We start from the raw sequence: 17,209 nt of genomic DNA on the forward strand, positions 1-17,209 counted from the left end.
TTAAATATTGAAACTTTAAAAGTGAAATATCACTTTGACGCTCCGTGACTATCTTATTAAACTCTCTGAGTTTGATATGTATTAATTTGCACTTTGTTCTCGATGACCGTTCATCATATTATTATAAATTTTAAGGGCCCAACACGTAAATGTACATATATTCATGTACATATATTTTGGATAACAATATTACCAAAACACCAACAAACTTTTAAATCTTTCTCCTTTTACCATTTTAAAACTCTTCCTTTATTACAGATCCGGAATATTCCCTTCTAAACGAAGACATCGTCTCAGCAACCGTGATCTTGAAAGCAATATGCATAATCACCCGACTAATGAAGGCTGTGTTAGCCTTAATTTATGAAAATTACGGCTTAATGACCTCGATGTTCTGAAGGGGTTTTCCAATTAAAGAAAAGAAAAAAAAATATCACCATTTAGGAGATTACAGGCGTTGGAGGTTGCCAAATATAAAATGGATTCTCTTGAGTATGGGAAGTTTATACACATGGCAAAGGGAAAAATCATCCTTCTATTTAAGGGCCTATGTCACATCAAAGAGTTGTCTAATATACATGGTGTCTCAGTAAAATGTATACACACTTCAACGGCAGATAAATAAATTTTTTTTCTTTTCAGATCTTACCCATAAAAATAGATAATGGGGTCAAGACTTAACTTTGAACAATGCAGTTCATCTTAAAATGCTATTGGAAGTATAAAAAAAGCTGAAGTCCAGAGACAGTACAAAACTGTCTCAATAAAATGTATACACACTTTGAATACTTATAAAGGCAATATTTATTAGTATACACAGTTTTTCCAAAAGTAATACGATCCACCGACATAACTGAAATGCATTTAAACACCCAAAAATGTTTTTACAAGGTAATTGATTTATATCAAGCGGAATTCATTTCAATCCAATTTTTAAAGATTGTGCTAACGCTTGTTTTGAAATACCCACCTCTCTGCTTGCTTGCCGCAAAGATTTTCTCAGATTTTTCTTGCTTTCTGGGGCTGGTTGATGTCCGTGGTCATCAACCAGCCCCAGAAAGCAAGACAGGTTACTGAAAAGACTTCAGAAAAATCTGAGAAAATCTTTGCGGCAGAAAAGTCGAGCCGTGGGTTTTGAAAACAAGCGTTAGCACAATCTTTAAAAATTGGATCGGAGTGAATTCCGCTTGATATAAATCAATTACCTTGTAAAAACATTTTTTGGGTGTTTAAATGCATTTCAGTTGTCTGTGGATCATATTACTTTTGGAAAAACTGTGTATACTAATAAATATTGCCTTTATATGTATTTTAAAGTGTGTATACATTTTATTGAGACAGTTTTGTATTGTCGCTGGACTTCAGCTTTGTTTTTTTATACTTCCAATAGCATTTTAATATGAATTGCATTGTTGAAAGATGAGTCTTGTGTACATTCTGTAGAGTTCCATCAGATTCAAACTTATTAATGATTCGTGAGATAGTTACGCGCGTAGGTGGATCTGACTGAAACTCTGTTTTGTACTGCCTCTGGACTTCAACTGTGTTTTCATATACTTCCAATAGCATTTTAAGATGAATTTCATTGTTCAAAGCTAAGGCTTGACCCATCATCTATTCTTATGGGTAAGATCTAAAAGAAAAAAAAAACTGAACTGAGTCATCTGCTGTTGAAGTGTGTATACATTTTATTGAGACACCCTGTATTTGAAAAGTTTCTATTGATAAAAAAAAACTTAGATATATTAAATTTAAAAAACCGTTTTATCATGGGACTTATGCGGTACGGAACCGCTGCTGATTGCACTTAAAAACGTTTGTGTAGATAAAAAGAGACGTTTCTATAAAAAAATAAAATTCTATAATATTGTTCTATTAAGGGCCGCATTTGACATCGAACTGTTTAAATTATACTAAAAAACGTTTCTTTAGATAAAATAAACGTTCCTACAAAAAATAAAATACTAAAATATTGTTCTATTTAGGACCGCAAGTGACAACGAACTGTTTAAATTACATTAAAAAACGTTTCTGTAGATAAAATAAACGTTCCTACAAAAAAATAAAATACTAAACTATTGCTCTATTTAGGGCCGCATGTGACATCGAACTGTTTAAATCACATTAGAAAACGTTTCTGTAGATAAAATAAACGTTTCAACAAAAAATAAAATACTAAAATATTATTCTATTTAGGGCCGCAAGTGACAACGAACTGTTTAAATTGTACTAAAAAACGTTTCTGTAGATAAAATAACTGTTCCTACAAAAAATTAAATACTAAAATATTGTTCTATTTAGGGCCGCATGTGACATCGAACAGTTTAAATTATATTAAAAACGTTTCTGTAGATAAAACAAACGTTCCTACAAAAAAATAAAATGCTAAAATACTGTTCTATTCAGGGCCGCATGTGACATCGAACTGTTTAAATTATATTAAAAAACGTTTCTGTAGATAAAATAAACATTTCTACAAAAAATAAAATAAAAATATTATTCTATTTAGGCTAAAATATTTCTGTTCTTCCTATAAAATACTAAAATATTGTTCTATTTAGGCCGCAAATCGAACTGTTTAAATTATATTAAAAAACGTTTCTGTAGATAAAATAAACGTTTCTACAAAAAATAAAATACTAAAATATTATTCTATTTAGGGCCGCAAGTGACAACGAACTGTTTAAATTATATTAAAAAACGTTTCTGTAGATAAAATAAACTGTCTTAACAAAATTATATTAAAAACGTTTCTGTAAAAAACAAACGTTCCTACAAAATAAAATGCTAAAATTGTTCTATTTAGGGGCCGCATGTGACATCGAACTGTTTAAATTATATTAAAAAAACGTTTCTGTAGATAAAATAAACGTTTCTACAAAAAAACTAAAATATTATTCTATTTGTTTTAAATTATACTAAAAAACGTTTCTGTAGATAAAATAACCGTTCCTACAAAAAATAAAATACTAAAATATTGTTCTATTTAGGGCCGCATGTGACATCGAACTGTTTAAATTATATTAAAAACGTTTCTGTAGATAAAATAAACGTTCCTACAAAAAATAAAATACTAAAATATTGCTCTATTCAGGGCCGCAAGCGACAATAAACTGTTTAAATTATATTAAAAAACGTTTCTGTAGAGAAAATAAACGTTCCTACAAAAAATAAAATAATAAAATATTGTTCTACTTGGGGCCGCATGTGACATCGAACTGTTTAAATTATATTAAAAAACGTTTCTGTAGATAAAATAAACGTTCCCCAAAAAATAAAATACTAAAATATTGTTCTATTTAGGCCGTTGTGACATCGAACTGTTTATATTATATTAAAAACGTTTCTGTAATAAAATAAACGCCAAAAATAAAATACTAAAATATTGTTCTATTTGGTGCATTTACATGGACTGAAATTATATTAAAAATGTTTCTGTAGATAAACGTTCCTACAAGAAATAAAATAATGAAATACTGAACAAAGTTCTTAAATTATATTAAAAACGTTTCTCTCATAAAAAAATATAAATCATCTTTCTATTTAGGAGCCTCATCTCTCGTCTCAATCTTTACTGGATGATTTCACAAAGGAAAGTACTCTCTCTCTGTCTCTCTTTTCAAACGTACCCCTCGGTCTCTTCATCACACGCCTCGTTATCTCTTAATACCTACAGTTTCTTAGATCTTATGTCCTATATAGTCTCTTCATCTCGATCAATCTTCCTCTAAGTCTTTATATCTTTATAACCCTCTTATTTTCCTTATAATTACAGTCATTCAGTGAATGGGTGAGTGAGTGAGTGAGTCAGTGAGACATGAAAAACCAAACCTTGAATATCTAAATGAAAGGATTTTTTTTTCTCAAACATCAGTCCGTCCCAACAATCCCCACATGTTGGCGCGCATAGCGTGTCTGTGTGTCATGTGTTTGTGTGAGAGAGAGAGAGAGAGAGAGAGAGAGAGAGAGAGAGAGAGAGAGAGAGAGAGAGAGAGAGTAATATAAAAGCAGTTTATAGTTCTAGCATCGTTTCGTTGTAGACAGAAGATGTTCACTGAGAGAGAGAGAGAGAGAGAGAGAGAGAGAGAGTCCTATCGAGAGACAGAAGATATTCACTGAGAGAGAGAGAGAGAGAGAGAGAGAGAGAGAGAGAGAGAGAGAGAGAATGTTCACTTGGGAGCAGTCCCTGTGCTAAGTACCTCTTAAGTAGGATATGAAGTTGGCGTTTCATGGAGGAGGGGGAGGAGGAGGACGCGCGTATTTTCCTCTTTCTTTTACGCGTCGTTATCACTCTTATGCCCCATTTCCTTATTTCATGTTTGGACTAATCGCGAGGCTTTTATTCATGACTGCAAATGAATGAAATTCAAGAATTTAGACAAGAAATGATTTCAAATAAATATTGATTTTCTGACATTACAAAGAATTTGTGCATGAATGTATGTATGAGCACACACACACATATATATATATACATACATACACATACCTTATATATATATGTATATAATTTATTACTATCCGATGATTTATCATTACTTGTGTGTTATATTCTTCTCTGTGGAACATGACTATCTTATTTTCACCTGTTCCAAATGAATGTTTACTCTGAGTGATGAATCTGTTTCCCGATGACATTACACAGGAATTTTGGATGATGCAATCCAAAGATCTTTTCAGAGTGATACGACAGACGATTCGATGTTTCCACGTCAAAGAAACTTCAACATTATATTCATTTATTCCACTCACATCGCAGGACGTTAACTCATGCCTCAATGAGGTTTTTACATTTTGGCATGTGTATAGAATATATAGAATTTAGGCCAAAGGCCAAGTGCTGGGGCCTATTAGGTCATTCAGAGCTGAAAGGAAAATTGATAGTGAGAAGGTTTTAAAGGTGTAACAAGAGGAAAACCTCGCAGCTGCACTAGAAAACCATTTTTAGAGGGTGGAAAGTCTGATGGAAGAAAGAGAATATGAACGGAGGTGCAGTAAAAGAAATGAGAGAGGTTACAGCTAGGGGCCGAAGGGACGCCGCAAAGACCCTCAAGTAATGTCTACAGTGCACCACGTGAGGTGCACTGACGGCACTGGCCCCCCCACGGGGCCAGCATATGTATGTAACCTGCCATGGATGATACTAAAAAGGGTATGGAATAATCAACAAGTCCCTGATGTATCGTGCCAACAATTCACGAGAATCAACTGAGATAAAAACTCTTTATTGACTGAAGTAACATCTCTAATTAACAGAAATAAAGTCTCTAATTAGCAGAAATAAAATCTCTAATTAACTGAAATAAAATCTCTAATTAACTGAAATAAAATCTCTAATTAACAGAAATAAAATCTCTATTTTCTCAATTCAATGTCGCCTTACGAGGTGAAAGACCTTCTGAATTATTTAACAGCCCTTCCTTCTTGATGAATTTTTCAATAACCGATTTAAGAAAAGAAAACGAACTAAAATGAAACAAGCTAACCATCTGATGGATCGAAAGGTAATAAGTTACGGAAATAAAGGTGAGGTTATATTATGCTTAAGTTAAATTCATTTTACCAGGCGACGTTACTGTTAGCTTACCTCGCTTCCATAAATATATTTTAAATAAGTAAATTACATTTATCTGTACATACTAATTCTTAAATCAGTGCCTGTATTCCTTTCCTATCATCATCATCATAATAATAATAATAATAATAATAATAATAATAATAATAATAATAATAATAATAATAATAATAATAATCTCATAATTGCATTATTCACTAAATGGTGAAGAAACCACTTACCCCACTGTGGATTTCTTCAATAATAATAATAATAATAATAATAATAATAATAATAATAATAATAATAATAAAAATAATAATAATAATAATAATTCAGTTAAGTTCTACTCACCGTAGGGACTGTGCAGTGAGTGCAGGGGCAGGGCTGGTGGGGAGTGTCATCCCCCAAAATAGGGGGCCCGGGATCCTCGGACTGTCCCGTCTGAGGTGACCCTGGAGGCTGACTGGGACCCCCAGCCAATAACCGAACGTCCAGAGGCTCTCCGGGTAGGTTAGGCGCCCCCCACGACGGAGGCGACGCAGGTGCCATAGCGATGATGGAGCCGCTGCCGTTGTTACTTGCAGTCGCTCCTCCCCCTCCCCCTCCCCCTCCTCCGAAGCTGGTGTGGCCGGAGGAGGCGCCAGCGCTCCCTCCGCTACGAGAGTGAAGCCTCGGGCGGGAGGATGGCGGCACCCCGAGGCAAGTGGTTTCAGCCCCGATCTGCAGGGGCGTGAGGGCGGGAGGGGGGAGGTCTTGGGGCGTGTCCCCCTGGGCTCCCCTCTGGCGCCACATCACCGTTTCACGCAAACCACATCGTCAGCCATCGCATGTCACACGCGCGCACGCCCTTTGCACACAAGCAGAGACTTAGAGATCTGTAGGGAAAAATGGGGACAAAAATTAATACCAAAATACGCCGATATATCAGTAATAACACAAATGAAAAATCAGTACATCTTAATGAATAACTTTATTACCATATTATAAAGGTAAACTTTTTAATAACATAGCATGGCGACTTTGCAAGAGTAACTTAAAATACAAAAAATTAATATATATTATAAGGAGTAATATATAAGAATAATCAAGGTACTACAATTCTATGAACAGAAAATACAATGTACACTATAAAATTTGATCATTCACCCCGAAATACAGGGAGTAAAAAATTATACAAAGTAGAAGTATATTTAATTTTGTATCGTTTTGTCTTGAAACAAAAATTTGCCTTTTGCATAATAATATAATGCACAACTTTCCAAAACCGTTACTTAGTTTATATTATTAACCGCCTCTCTCTCTCTCTCTTATATATATTATATATATATATATATATATATATATATATATATATATATATATATATATACATACATACATATATACAGTATACATACATACTGTATATATGCGCATGTATATATATTTACATACATATATATATATATATATATATATATATATATATATATATATATATATATATATATATATATATCCTACATTCTATATTGTATTCAGAGATGAATAAATTCATGAGAACATTAAGCTACATAACTACATGCACCTGTGACTCAGTATAGACACCTCCGTATGCCCTACTTCTTCCACGATGAGCTCCTGGAAAGTCCGAAGTGTCAGCTTTGACAGCTGACTGACAGTTTGGCAGGTCGAGAGACTGAAACTAGCTTTTAGGGTGAGTTGCACTTCCTACTTTGATGGAGGTTGGTTGCAATTTGAAAGTTCAATAAAGGTATCCCGTTTTCAGTGTTTTTATTTTTTTAAGTACAAGTGCAAAGATTGTTAACTGAATTCTTTTAAGTGCTTATAGATCTAATTCCAACTTAATATCGTTCAGATCTTATAAACTGCAATTATTTTACCCTTGTGTAAAATACCTGCTAAATTTTGAATGCAGGAGGTGGGAAGCTTGGGAAGCTCATGAATATAATATATATATATATATATATATATATATATATATATATATATATATATATATATATATATATATATATATATATATATATATATATATATATATATATATATATATATATATATATATATATATATATATATATATATATATATATTATATTCATGAGCTTCCCAAGCTTCCCACCTCCTGCATGCAAAATTTAGCAGATATTTTACACAAGGGCAAAATAATTGAAGATTATAAGATCTGAACGATATTAAGTTGGAATTAGATCTATAAGCACTTAAAAGAATTCGGTTAACAATCTTTGCATTTGTACCTTAAAAAAATAAAAGCACTGAAAACGGGATACCTTTACTGAACTTTCAATTTGCATCCAACCTTCATCAAAGTAGGAAATGCAACTCACCCTAAAAGCTAGTTTCAGTCTCTCGACCTGTCAAACTGTCAGTCAGCTGTCAAAGCTGACACTTCGGACTTTCCAGGGGCTCATCGTGAAAGAAGTTGGGCATACGGAGGTGTCTATACTAAGTCGCAGGTGTATGTATTTATGTGAATCTTACGTAGCTTAATGTTCTCATGAATTTATTCATCCCAAATACAGTACAGAATATAGGATACATAAATAAGTAAAAACATACAAACACATACATGCATATATGTACGAATGTATGCATTCTATATTAATATATTGTAATCGAGGCGAATAGAATAGAATTACACACACAAACAAACAGACTAACATACACACACACACACACACACACACACACATATATATATATATATATATATATATATATATATATATATATACATACATATACATACATACATAAATATATATATATATATATATATATATATATATATATATTTATATATATATATATATATATATATATATATATATATATATATATATATACATATATACATACATACATACATAAATATATATACATATATATATAATATATATATATATATATATATATATATATATATATATATATATATATATATATATATATATATATATATATATATATATATATATATATATATAGAGAGAGAGAGAGAGAGAGAGAGAGAGAGAGAGAGAGAGAGAGAGAGAGAGAGAGATTTATATAACTGGCACTCACTGGCACTCAAATACAAGGGTAAGTGGAGCAAATCAGAACTAGCATCTAAGATGCTTCGAATTACAAGCACACTTACAAGCACACAGTGGCATTAACCTTCACGCATATGTAAGAAAAACTGTTTTACAAAGTTATCTCTCCTGGCTTGTGTGCTTGTAACTCGCAGTATCTCGAATGAGAGTTCAACCCTTTCACTTAATTACTACTTTCTTTAACAACCATGTAACTCACGGAAAAAAATTATATTGTCGTATGTATATAATTTGTATTGGAATAGAATAGAATATAAAATTTAGGTCAAAGGCCAAGCGCTGGGACCTATGAGGTCATCCAGCGCTGAAACGGAAATTGACAGTGAAAAGGTCTGAAAGGTGTAACAGGAGGAAAAGCTCGCAGTTGCACTATGAATCAATTGTTAGGTGAGGGTGGAAAGTAAGAGGGAAGAAAGAGAATGAAAGGGGTTGCAGCTAGGGGGCCGAAGTGACGCTGCAAAGAACCTTCAGTCAATCCTACAGTGCACCGCATGAAGTGCACTGATGTCACTACCCCCCTACGGAGATCATTTTTCTTCGCGTGCATAAATCTGCCCTGAGAGCTTATGAACTCAAATAAATGCAAATATATTACTGTAGCGGTCTGGTGTAGGTGGCAATGCATAATGGCGAGAGCCGCAAAGGTGCATTTCAGAATCATACTTTTTGTGTACTTGTGTGTGTTTGAGACTTAGATGGGGTTATTTGTGTCTTTGGGAATTAGAAACGTCTGAAATGATGTTAAAAAAAGGCAGTACATGGAACGAGATAAGGTTACACACAGGCTGTGCATTTTTTATATTTTTTTATTTTTAACGATAATATTGATGATAATAAGGACTATAATTTCCATCATCACCATCACACAAAATGTAAGCATTTTCTTTAGGAATACGTCAATAGCCATTAACCTGATTAACAAACGTGTACAGAACAGAGTGACCGTAGGAAAATAAACAAAGCAAAGAAAAGAAATGACTGTTAAATCTGAATAAAGATAAAAAAATAAAAAAAAACATTTGTAAACAAAACAAAAATCCGAGAAATACATACATATGCGAAAAAAAAACGAACGACAAAAACTCCAGTAAAACAAGACCGACAGGAAAAAAATACCGAAATAAAAAAATAAAAACACGTAAGCCTAAAAGATCGTTATAAAACCTGTCACTGCAAGCGGAACGCCGCAAAAACGACGCGGGAAGCGTGGAAATTCTTTTTCCCTTTATTTTTATTGCTTATCTGACACGGCCGGGTGTTTTGTACACATGCACGCCCGCCTACCCACACTCTCCCAAGTTTCCGCGGAAAAGTTTTCGAGTTTGGAAAAACACACATTTCTTTCGGAGTGTTCAAACTTTGGACAAATATATGGAGGATGTTGTGTTTGGATAATAATAATAATAATAATAATAATAATAATAATAATAATAATAATAATAATAAAATAATAAAAGGTCACTAAAACGGGTAGATATCGGCAATAACAACAACAACAACAACAACAATAATAATAATAATAATATTATTATTATCATTATTATATTTTACAATGCTACTGCCCTCAGAGAGGGTCTCCTCCCTAATATAATAATAATAATAATAATAATAATAATAATAATAATAATAATAATAGTCTTTGAATATACAGAGGTTAAATTATCTACGATATCAAAACATTACGTAATTTTTTTTATGATACATCAACCTCTTATTATTATCGCCAATATGCAGCATCGCTAAGGCACGTTCATCGCAATTACCGGAATGTATCTGCCATCAACATCTAAAATAATAAGAAAGGTAACTGGAATTTTTTTACGCATAGTTTAATCATTTTTACGCAGAAAAAAAATCGTGGCAAATTTGATTACAAAATAATAAAACAGAATCAGTCTTATTGTGTCTATAATGTTTTCTGATACAGAATAAATTCACAAAAATAGAACTGAATGGGTAATAAAATGTAAATATAATATATTTTTATCTGTTTATTTATTAATTTATTTTTTATCTTTTAATAAGTGGGATCTCTTCTTTCTGCGTCTCCCTTTACTTCCTCTTACTTCTCCCTAATGAACACCATATTCTTTGGAAGCTTGAATTTCAAGTTAATGGCCCCCGTAGGCTTTTCACTTAAGAATACGTTTCATTTACTGAATAATAATAATAATAATAATAATAATAATAATAATAATAATAATAATAATAATAATAATAATAATAATATAAAACTTTAAAGTATTTCAATTCTACTAAAACCAAAAGTTTTAAAATTACAAAGAAATTTATTTATTCAATTTCTAACAAGCATAAAATCAAACTCATAACTTACTTCCACACACACACATATATGTATGTATGTATGTACGTATATATATTTATATGTAGAATATATATATTTATATGTAGAATTTTCCAAAATTAGATAAGAATAACAAATTCGCATATGAGTTCTTTTTAAAAATCACCTAGTCCATCAAAGAAGTCTAAAATATAAAACAAAAAATGGTGTACTTCAATTCTCCCTCTTGCATACAAACTAAATCACATAGATTTCAGTTCTTGATAAAACACAAAATCGAAATCATAATGCAATAAAATCAAATAGCAATCATAACCCAGTGTACGAAATCACTAAAATACTGCAAATTATTTCACCTGACTTTCCCTCATCAGGAAACGAGCGGGGTCTGGTATGTGTGATCTCATATTCAAAGTCATTACCTATATACGACGCGTGTTCTTATATATGGCTTGCAGACATGGAGAAAGGGGCACTTGTAAGGTATTTTAACGGACTCTGTGCAATCAAAATGTCCACCCGTTCTGCATGAAGGGTTATTTGGTAAAAATAAAAATATTTAGAGCTGGATTTCTAATTGTTATAACTTTTGTCATGCTCACGTTTCTTAACTATGCTGGTGGGGGCTATATGCTTTGCCATCCATCGTTAAGGTCTTTTTAGACTTGACCAGGAACGACTGTTGCCCCTGAAAGTAAGTCAGTATAGTATGCAGAGGATGCAACTCCATCCCATTGCATTTGTTCGCTCCCCGCAAATAAGAAACGAAGTGGCTGCTAGACTTCATTAAAACGGATCAGTAAGTGTCTCGTTTGTGAGCGATTACCCAGTCTCGTACCGTGTTCCCACTCTACAATATACAGTGCATATGTGACACTGTATTTGGATGAGGAATCATTGACGGCAATGGGTGTTGTTTTGACACCAAGCTTTCATTGTCACAGTAATTAGAAACTTATCTCATGTTGCCAGAAAAACGGGTAGTGCTCATCATAGTTTTCATAACCCAGCTGGAATGTTATTTGGTTCTTCATTGGACAGGTCGGTATCGTTCTCGGCTATCACTCTGCTGGGCCCACTTTCGATTCTCCGGCCGGCCAATGAAGAATTAGAGGAATTCATTTCTCGGTATAATGTGGTTCGGATTCCACAAATAAGCTGCAGGTCCCGTTGCTAGGTTACCAGTTGGTTCTTAACCACGTAAAATAAGTCTAATCCTTCGAGCCAGCCCTCTCTAGGAGAGCTGTTAATCAGCTCAGTGGTCTGGTTAAACTAAGGTATACTTAACTCTGCTCTCTTGTTTGGATGTCTGCAACTAAGCTCTGGACGGAATTGCTCTAAATATTGCGCCCCTTTTTCCAAACAATTATACCGATGATTCAGACCCCCGTCACAAGGTATCCTGTTCGGCCATCTTCCACAGGATGCAATGAAGTAAAGATCTTCTTTTATAATCCCTACTGCCTGTGCGCATGGAATTTGTGCGTGCTACTCATTTGCAAAGCGTCAGTGAGTCGTCCCTACGACACACTTTCTTGTATCAGACGCCTTTTATTCTTTTGATGCAAAACTGTGGAACTGTCTCAATGCAAGACTAATTTTTTTTTTTGCTAATAAATCTAAATCTAATGAAAAATCACAAAAACTAGAAACACTACTTGATAAGTTTTATTCAAAATAATACAGAAGAGAAGAGAGAGAGAGAGAGAGAGAGAGAGAGAGGCAAAATCACAAACAATTACTAGGAACACTATTGATAAGTTTTATTCAAAAGGCAATACGCAGAGAGAAAGATACTTGGAGAGAGAAGAGAGAGAGGAGAGAGAGAGAGAGAGAGAGAGAGAGAGAGAGAGAGAGAGAGAGATACGCACAACCACGAACAAACACTAGGATCACTATTGATAAGTTTTATTCAAAAGGCAATACACAAATAGAAAGATATTTGGAGAGAGAGAGAGAGAGAGAGAGAGAGAGAGAGAGAGAGAGAGAGAGAGAGAGAGAGAGAGACGCAAAACAAACACGGATCACAAACAAAAGGCTAAAAATACTACTGATCACTAGATTTTATTCAAAAGGCAATACACAAATAGAAAGATATTTGGGAGAGAGAGAGAGAGAGAGAGAGAGAGAGAGAGAGAGAGAGAGAGAGAGAGAGAGAGAGAGAGAGAGAGAGAGACGCAAAATCACAAACAATTATTAGGAACACTACTGATAAGCTGAATTCAAATGGCAATACACAGATAGAGAGAGAGAGAGAGAGAGAGAGAGAGAGAGAGAGAGAGAGAGAGAGAGAGAGAGAGAGAGAGAGAGACGCAAAATCACAAACAAACATGATGAACACTACTGATAAGTTTCATTCAAAAGGCAATACACAGATAGAAAGATACAAAGATAGGGAGAGAGAGAGAATGTTCCCAGAGGAGAGAGATGTTCCCCAGTGGCTGTTCCGAGACCCTCGGAGTAAGTGCACTTCATGACCTTCGTCTATTTCGGTGTAATTGTTATTCTAGTCACGTCATGCAGATGTCTGTGACACGGAGAATTTGTCAACGTGTTTTGAAGGGAGATATATAGTGGGCTTTGTCTCGCTGCAATACCGGGCTTTTATCAACGATAAAAATGAAATGTCAGAGAGAGAGAGAGAGAGAGAGAGAGAGAGAGAGAGAGAGAGAGAGAGAGAGAGAGAGTCAAGCTAATCTGATGATTATTATACATAGCGCTGTTGTAAAATGATTATCCAGTCATTATTGCATAATTTTTCATGTTCATTATTTCATATAATCCTAATTTTACAATTTCACATAATAAGGAATGACATGAATAAATTTCATTACGAATTACACATTTAATACGACATAAGCACAGCATCCACAACGTGTGATTTTGGCTAAAAGAGGAAACTTGAAATTATTCAGCAAAATTAGTTTTTGATTGAAAGGTCATAAAGTTTCCTTGACCTAGTGAAACCCCCTCCCCCATCTCTCTCTCTCTCTCTCTCAATGAAATCATTAACACATATAAACAATAAACATCATTCTCTTTTGACTTTTGGACATAAGCATCATTTAAAAGATTTTCAACCACCTGCGCAAAAACCACCTAGAACCTTACCCAACAGCTCTTTTTAAACAAACGAAAACTTATACAACCACGACTAAAAGCCTCTATAACCCTAAAATCCGATTCAGCGGCCAAAAGGAACATTACCCAGAAACTGGATATCACTGCTGCATTACTGAAGAGCCGAGTTCAGCTTTAAACTATCCATGTTAAGTGCAGTGTGCCTTTGTAAAAGCCACCTACGAAGAAGAAGAAGAAGAGAAAAGAAGATGAAGAAGAAGAAGAGAAGAAGAAGTGTCAAAAGAAACAAAAGCTAAAATAAAAAGATCGTCTTTGGATTCTGTTAACTTTTTTTTTTCTATCTTCCAGCACCTGACACCCTTACCTTCTTCCACCTGAGACCTCCTTCCAGGTTTTTTTTCTCTTAGCTCTCAACATCTCGGCTTCTTTCTGCAATGTTTTACATTCCTCTTCAGGGATTTATTTTCGTCCGTGTCACCTTATAAATAACGCAAGTTTTTAACTTTCTCAAGCATAAGAGGATGTGTTGTTATTCTTAGACTGCTCTCACGTGTCCCTTAAAAGTATGTGGAACCGTGATAATCCCCGCAAACATCTTTCTACAATGACCTCTGGTCTCTTGTGTTTTTAAATCATTCTTTTCATGAATTAACCTTCCCACTGTTCCTAAATACCTTCGGATGAATTGTAAATCTTATCAGCAATGTAGTACCAAATATAATTCATCTCGACGCGATAACTTTGACAGTAAGAACTATGAAATCTCACCAACCGTACTTCTTTTGGGTAAGATGCATCAATCATTACATCATCGAACAAGCAAATAATTCTAACAGTCGTCAGATTCTAGAGATGATTTTGAGATGAGGCATGGACCTAAACCTGACCTGAAAAACAATGGCCCGAAATCAATGAAGCCTGAGAAATCAATGTGTGTGTGTGTGTGTGTGTGTGTGTGTGTGTGTGAGAGAGAGAGAGAGAACTTTATAGTTACAGTAGGAATTTTCTTATAAGAAATGTAACTGAAAATTTACAAACCAGACAACGTGACTTCTTTAGATCTCCTGGAAGTTTTCATATAAATATCCAGTGTTGGAGAAATGAGAAGGGCAAAAGTAGCCCACGATCATATATATTATGCACATCCAGGCGCAATGTTCCCTGATTCGAAAATAAAACTTTCATTCACACAAATCCGCTGATGCTATAGTGCATGTTTCAAATGAGTCACGTTTAATAATCTCTTTCTTCCATTTGCACAACTGAAAACAAGATGCACCATTAATTATGGGATCATCTTCGGTGTGGATAACGATCGCTTGTGGACACGACTGACTGATTTCCGTAAATTAACGATTGTTTGAGGAATATGATCTTTGCCAAAAGAGATGGTTACCATGCATTAGGATGAGAGGATTTAAACCCATCTGTACTAAGATCTAATCGAATGGAAGCTGAAATAGTAAGTACAACGAGAAAGATGAATTTGGTCTTGGGATGTAAATCCTACAATTAAAAGAAAATTATTTGACAACGGGTAACAAGCAAGGCCCGCTCAAGAACCCAGCTTTCTCTGAGCCACAGTAAGTTTGTCAAAAGACAAATTTTTATACAGGAGAAATATTCTATTCTAAGATCTAAAGACGGTAGAGTAATTTCAAGAGATATTTTGAAACCAAGAAGCGGTGTGCTGAGGTCGAGAGGCAGTGTTATGTAAAAACTAAAATGTTAAGCTCAAGACTCGGCATTTAGTTAAAGATGTTTTGAGGCCAACGCAATGTGGTATTTAAACCACATTAAACCAAAATTCATATATATAAAAATATATATATACTGATATATATGATATATATATATATATATATATATATATATATATATATATATATATATATATATATATATATATATATATATATATATATATATATATATATATAGAATCATTTAAAAGCAAATGTGTTTACAAACGGAGAAAAATGATCCAGGGTCGACATAAGTCACAGACAGACGACGAACTGATGTCTGGCCACGATGTAAAATGGGCAGATATGTAAAATTTTGGGATCATAAACCAACGCTTTTCCAGATGAAACACGGCCAGATTTAGCCTATGACTGTTTAATTATGAAGATACTTTTTAAATGACACTTAAATGTTAGAAGAAGAGTCAAGAACAACGGTTCAGCCAGTGTAGTTAAAAATAAAAAAAGTTTCACATCTACAGTAGAAGTCACTAGTGGTTAACATAGCATAAGTACACAAACAGCTAAAGTTTAAACATCTTAACATACATTTGGATATGAGTTATATAGTAATTATGGTAATACTGTTGATAAATATTGTAATTATCACTTTTAATAAAATAGTGAACATTCATAAGACCCAAGCCTGAATCGCCACTTACTAGCAAAGCAAGGTTTCCCAGATTAAAATCCACTTGTAAAAGTAAGTGAAAGCGGAGGGAGGTGAAAGGATTCATATACCCGAACGCATACAAATAAATGAAAGAATTAAACAAAGATACAATAAATAACGAAACAACATAAGTCAGATACCCAGAGGCAACAGTGTACTGTTGTTTTAAATACGGAAGACTCAGTGGCTGTTATTTCTAATCAGTGCGTAATACTTCCGGACATATAAACGGATTCTTCTCCGTCAGATTCGACTGCTCTTGAAGCAGATCAACGTCCAATGACGACGTTAATCGCACTCATCCTCCGTCATTAACTTTCATTAACTTTTAATCCTGGTCAATGAGGAGAGTTAGGAACATCATTCCAGTGGTTCAATACCGACGAGGCAACAAGGATCCGCTGTCCTCGTATCGAGTTTTCGTGACCTGGCTTCATTATTTTCGTGTAAATACGTAATATAGAAGTTATTTTCTGGTGCATGGATCTATATCTGCAGCTCCTAGGCATCAAATACACTGCCTGATTGACAATTTGACTGTGTTATCAATCAGGTCCCCTGTTACTCATCTATGTTCGTAGTCGGTCAGTTCCGGTCACAAGAAATTTAAGACAACAAAAATACAAAGCATATATATATATATATATATATATATATATATATATATATAGGATACAATATATCAGAATATATATATATATATATATATATATATATATATATATATAT

General features: G+C 33.8%; 1 protein-coding gene across 3 annotated transcripts in view; it reads right to left on the bottom strand.

Moving 5' to 3' along the window:
• Window positions 1–17,209, bottom strand: part of CngA (Cyclic nucleotide-gated ion channel subunit A) — a 726,729-nt gene that overhangs the window by 139,394 nt on the left and 570,126 nt on the right. For all 3 annotated transcript variants that reach the window (XM_067128313.1, XM_067128312.1, XM_067128310.1), the window contains exon 3: window positions 5,909–6,432. In XM_067128313.1, coding sequence (XP_066984414.1) covers window positions 5,909–6,349 — 441 coding nt within the window. In that variant the 5' untranslated portion in view covers window positions 6,350–6,432. The remainder of the gene's footprint in view (window positions 1–5,908; window positions 6,433–17,209) is intronic.

Source organism: Macrobrachium rosenbergii, chromosome 26 (genome assembly GCF_040412425.1).
Source record: "Macrobrachium rosenbergii isolate ZJJX-2024 chromosome 26, ASM4041242v1, whole genome shotgun sequence".
Taxonomy (NCBI): Eukaryota; Metazoa; Arthropoda; class Malacostraca; order Decapoda; family Palaemonidae; genus Macrobrachium; species Macrobrachium rosenbergii.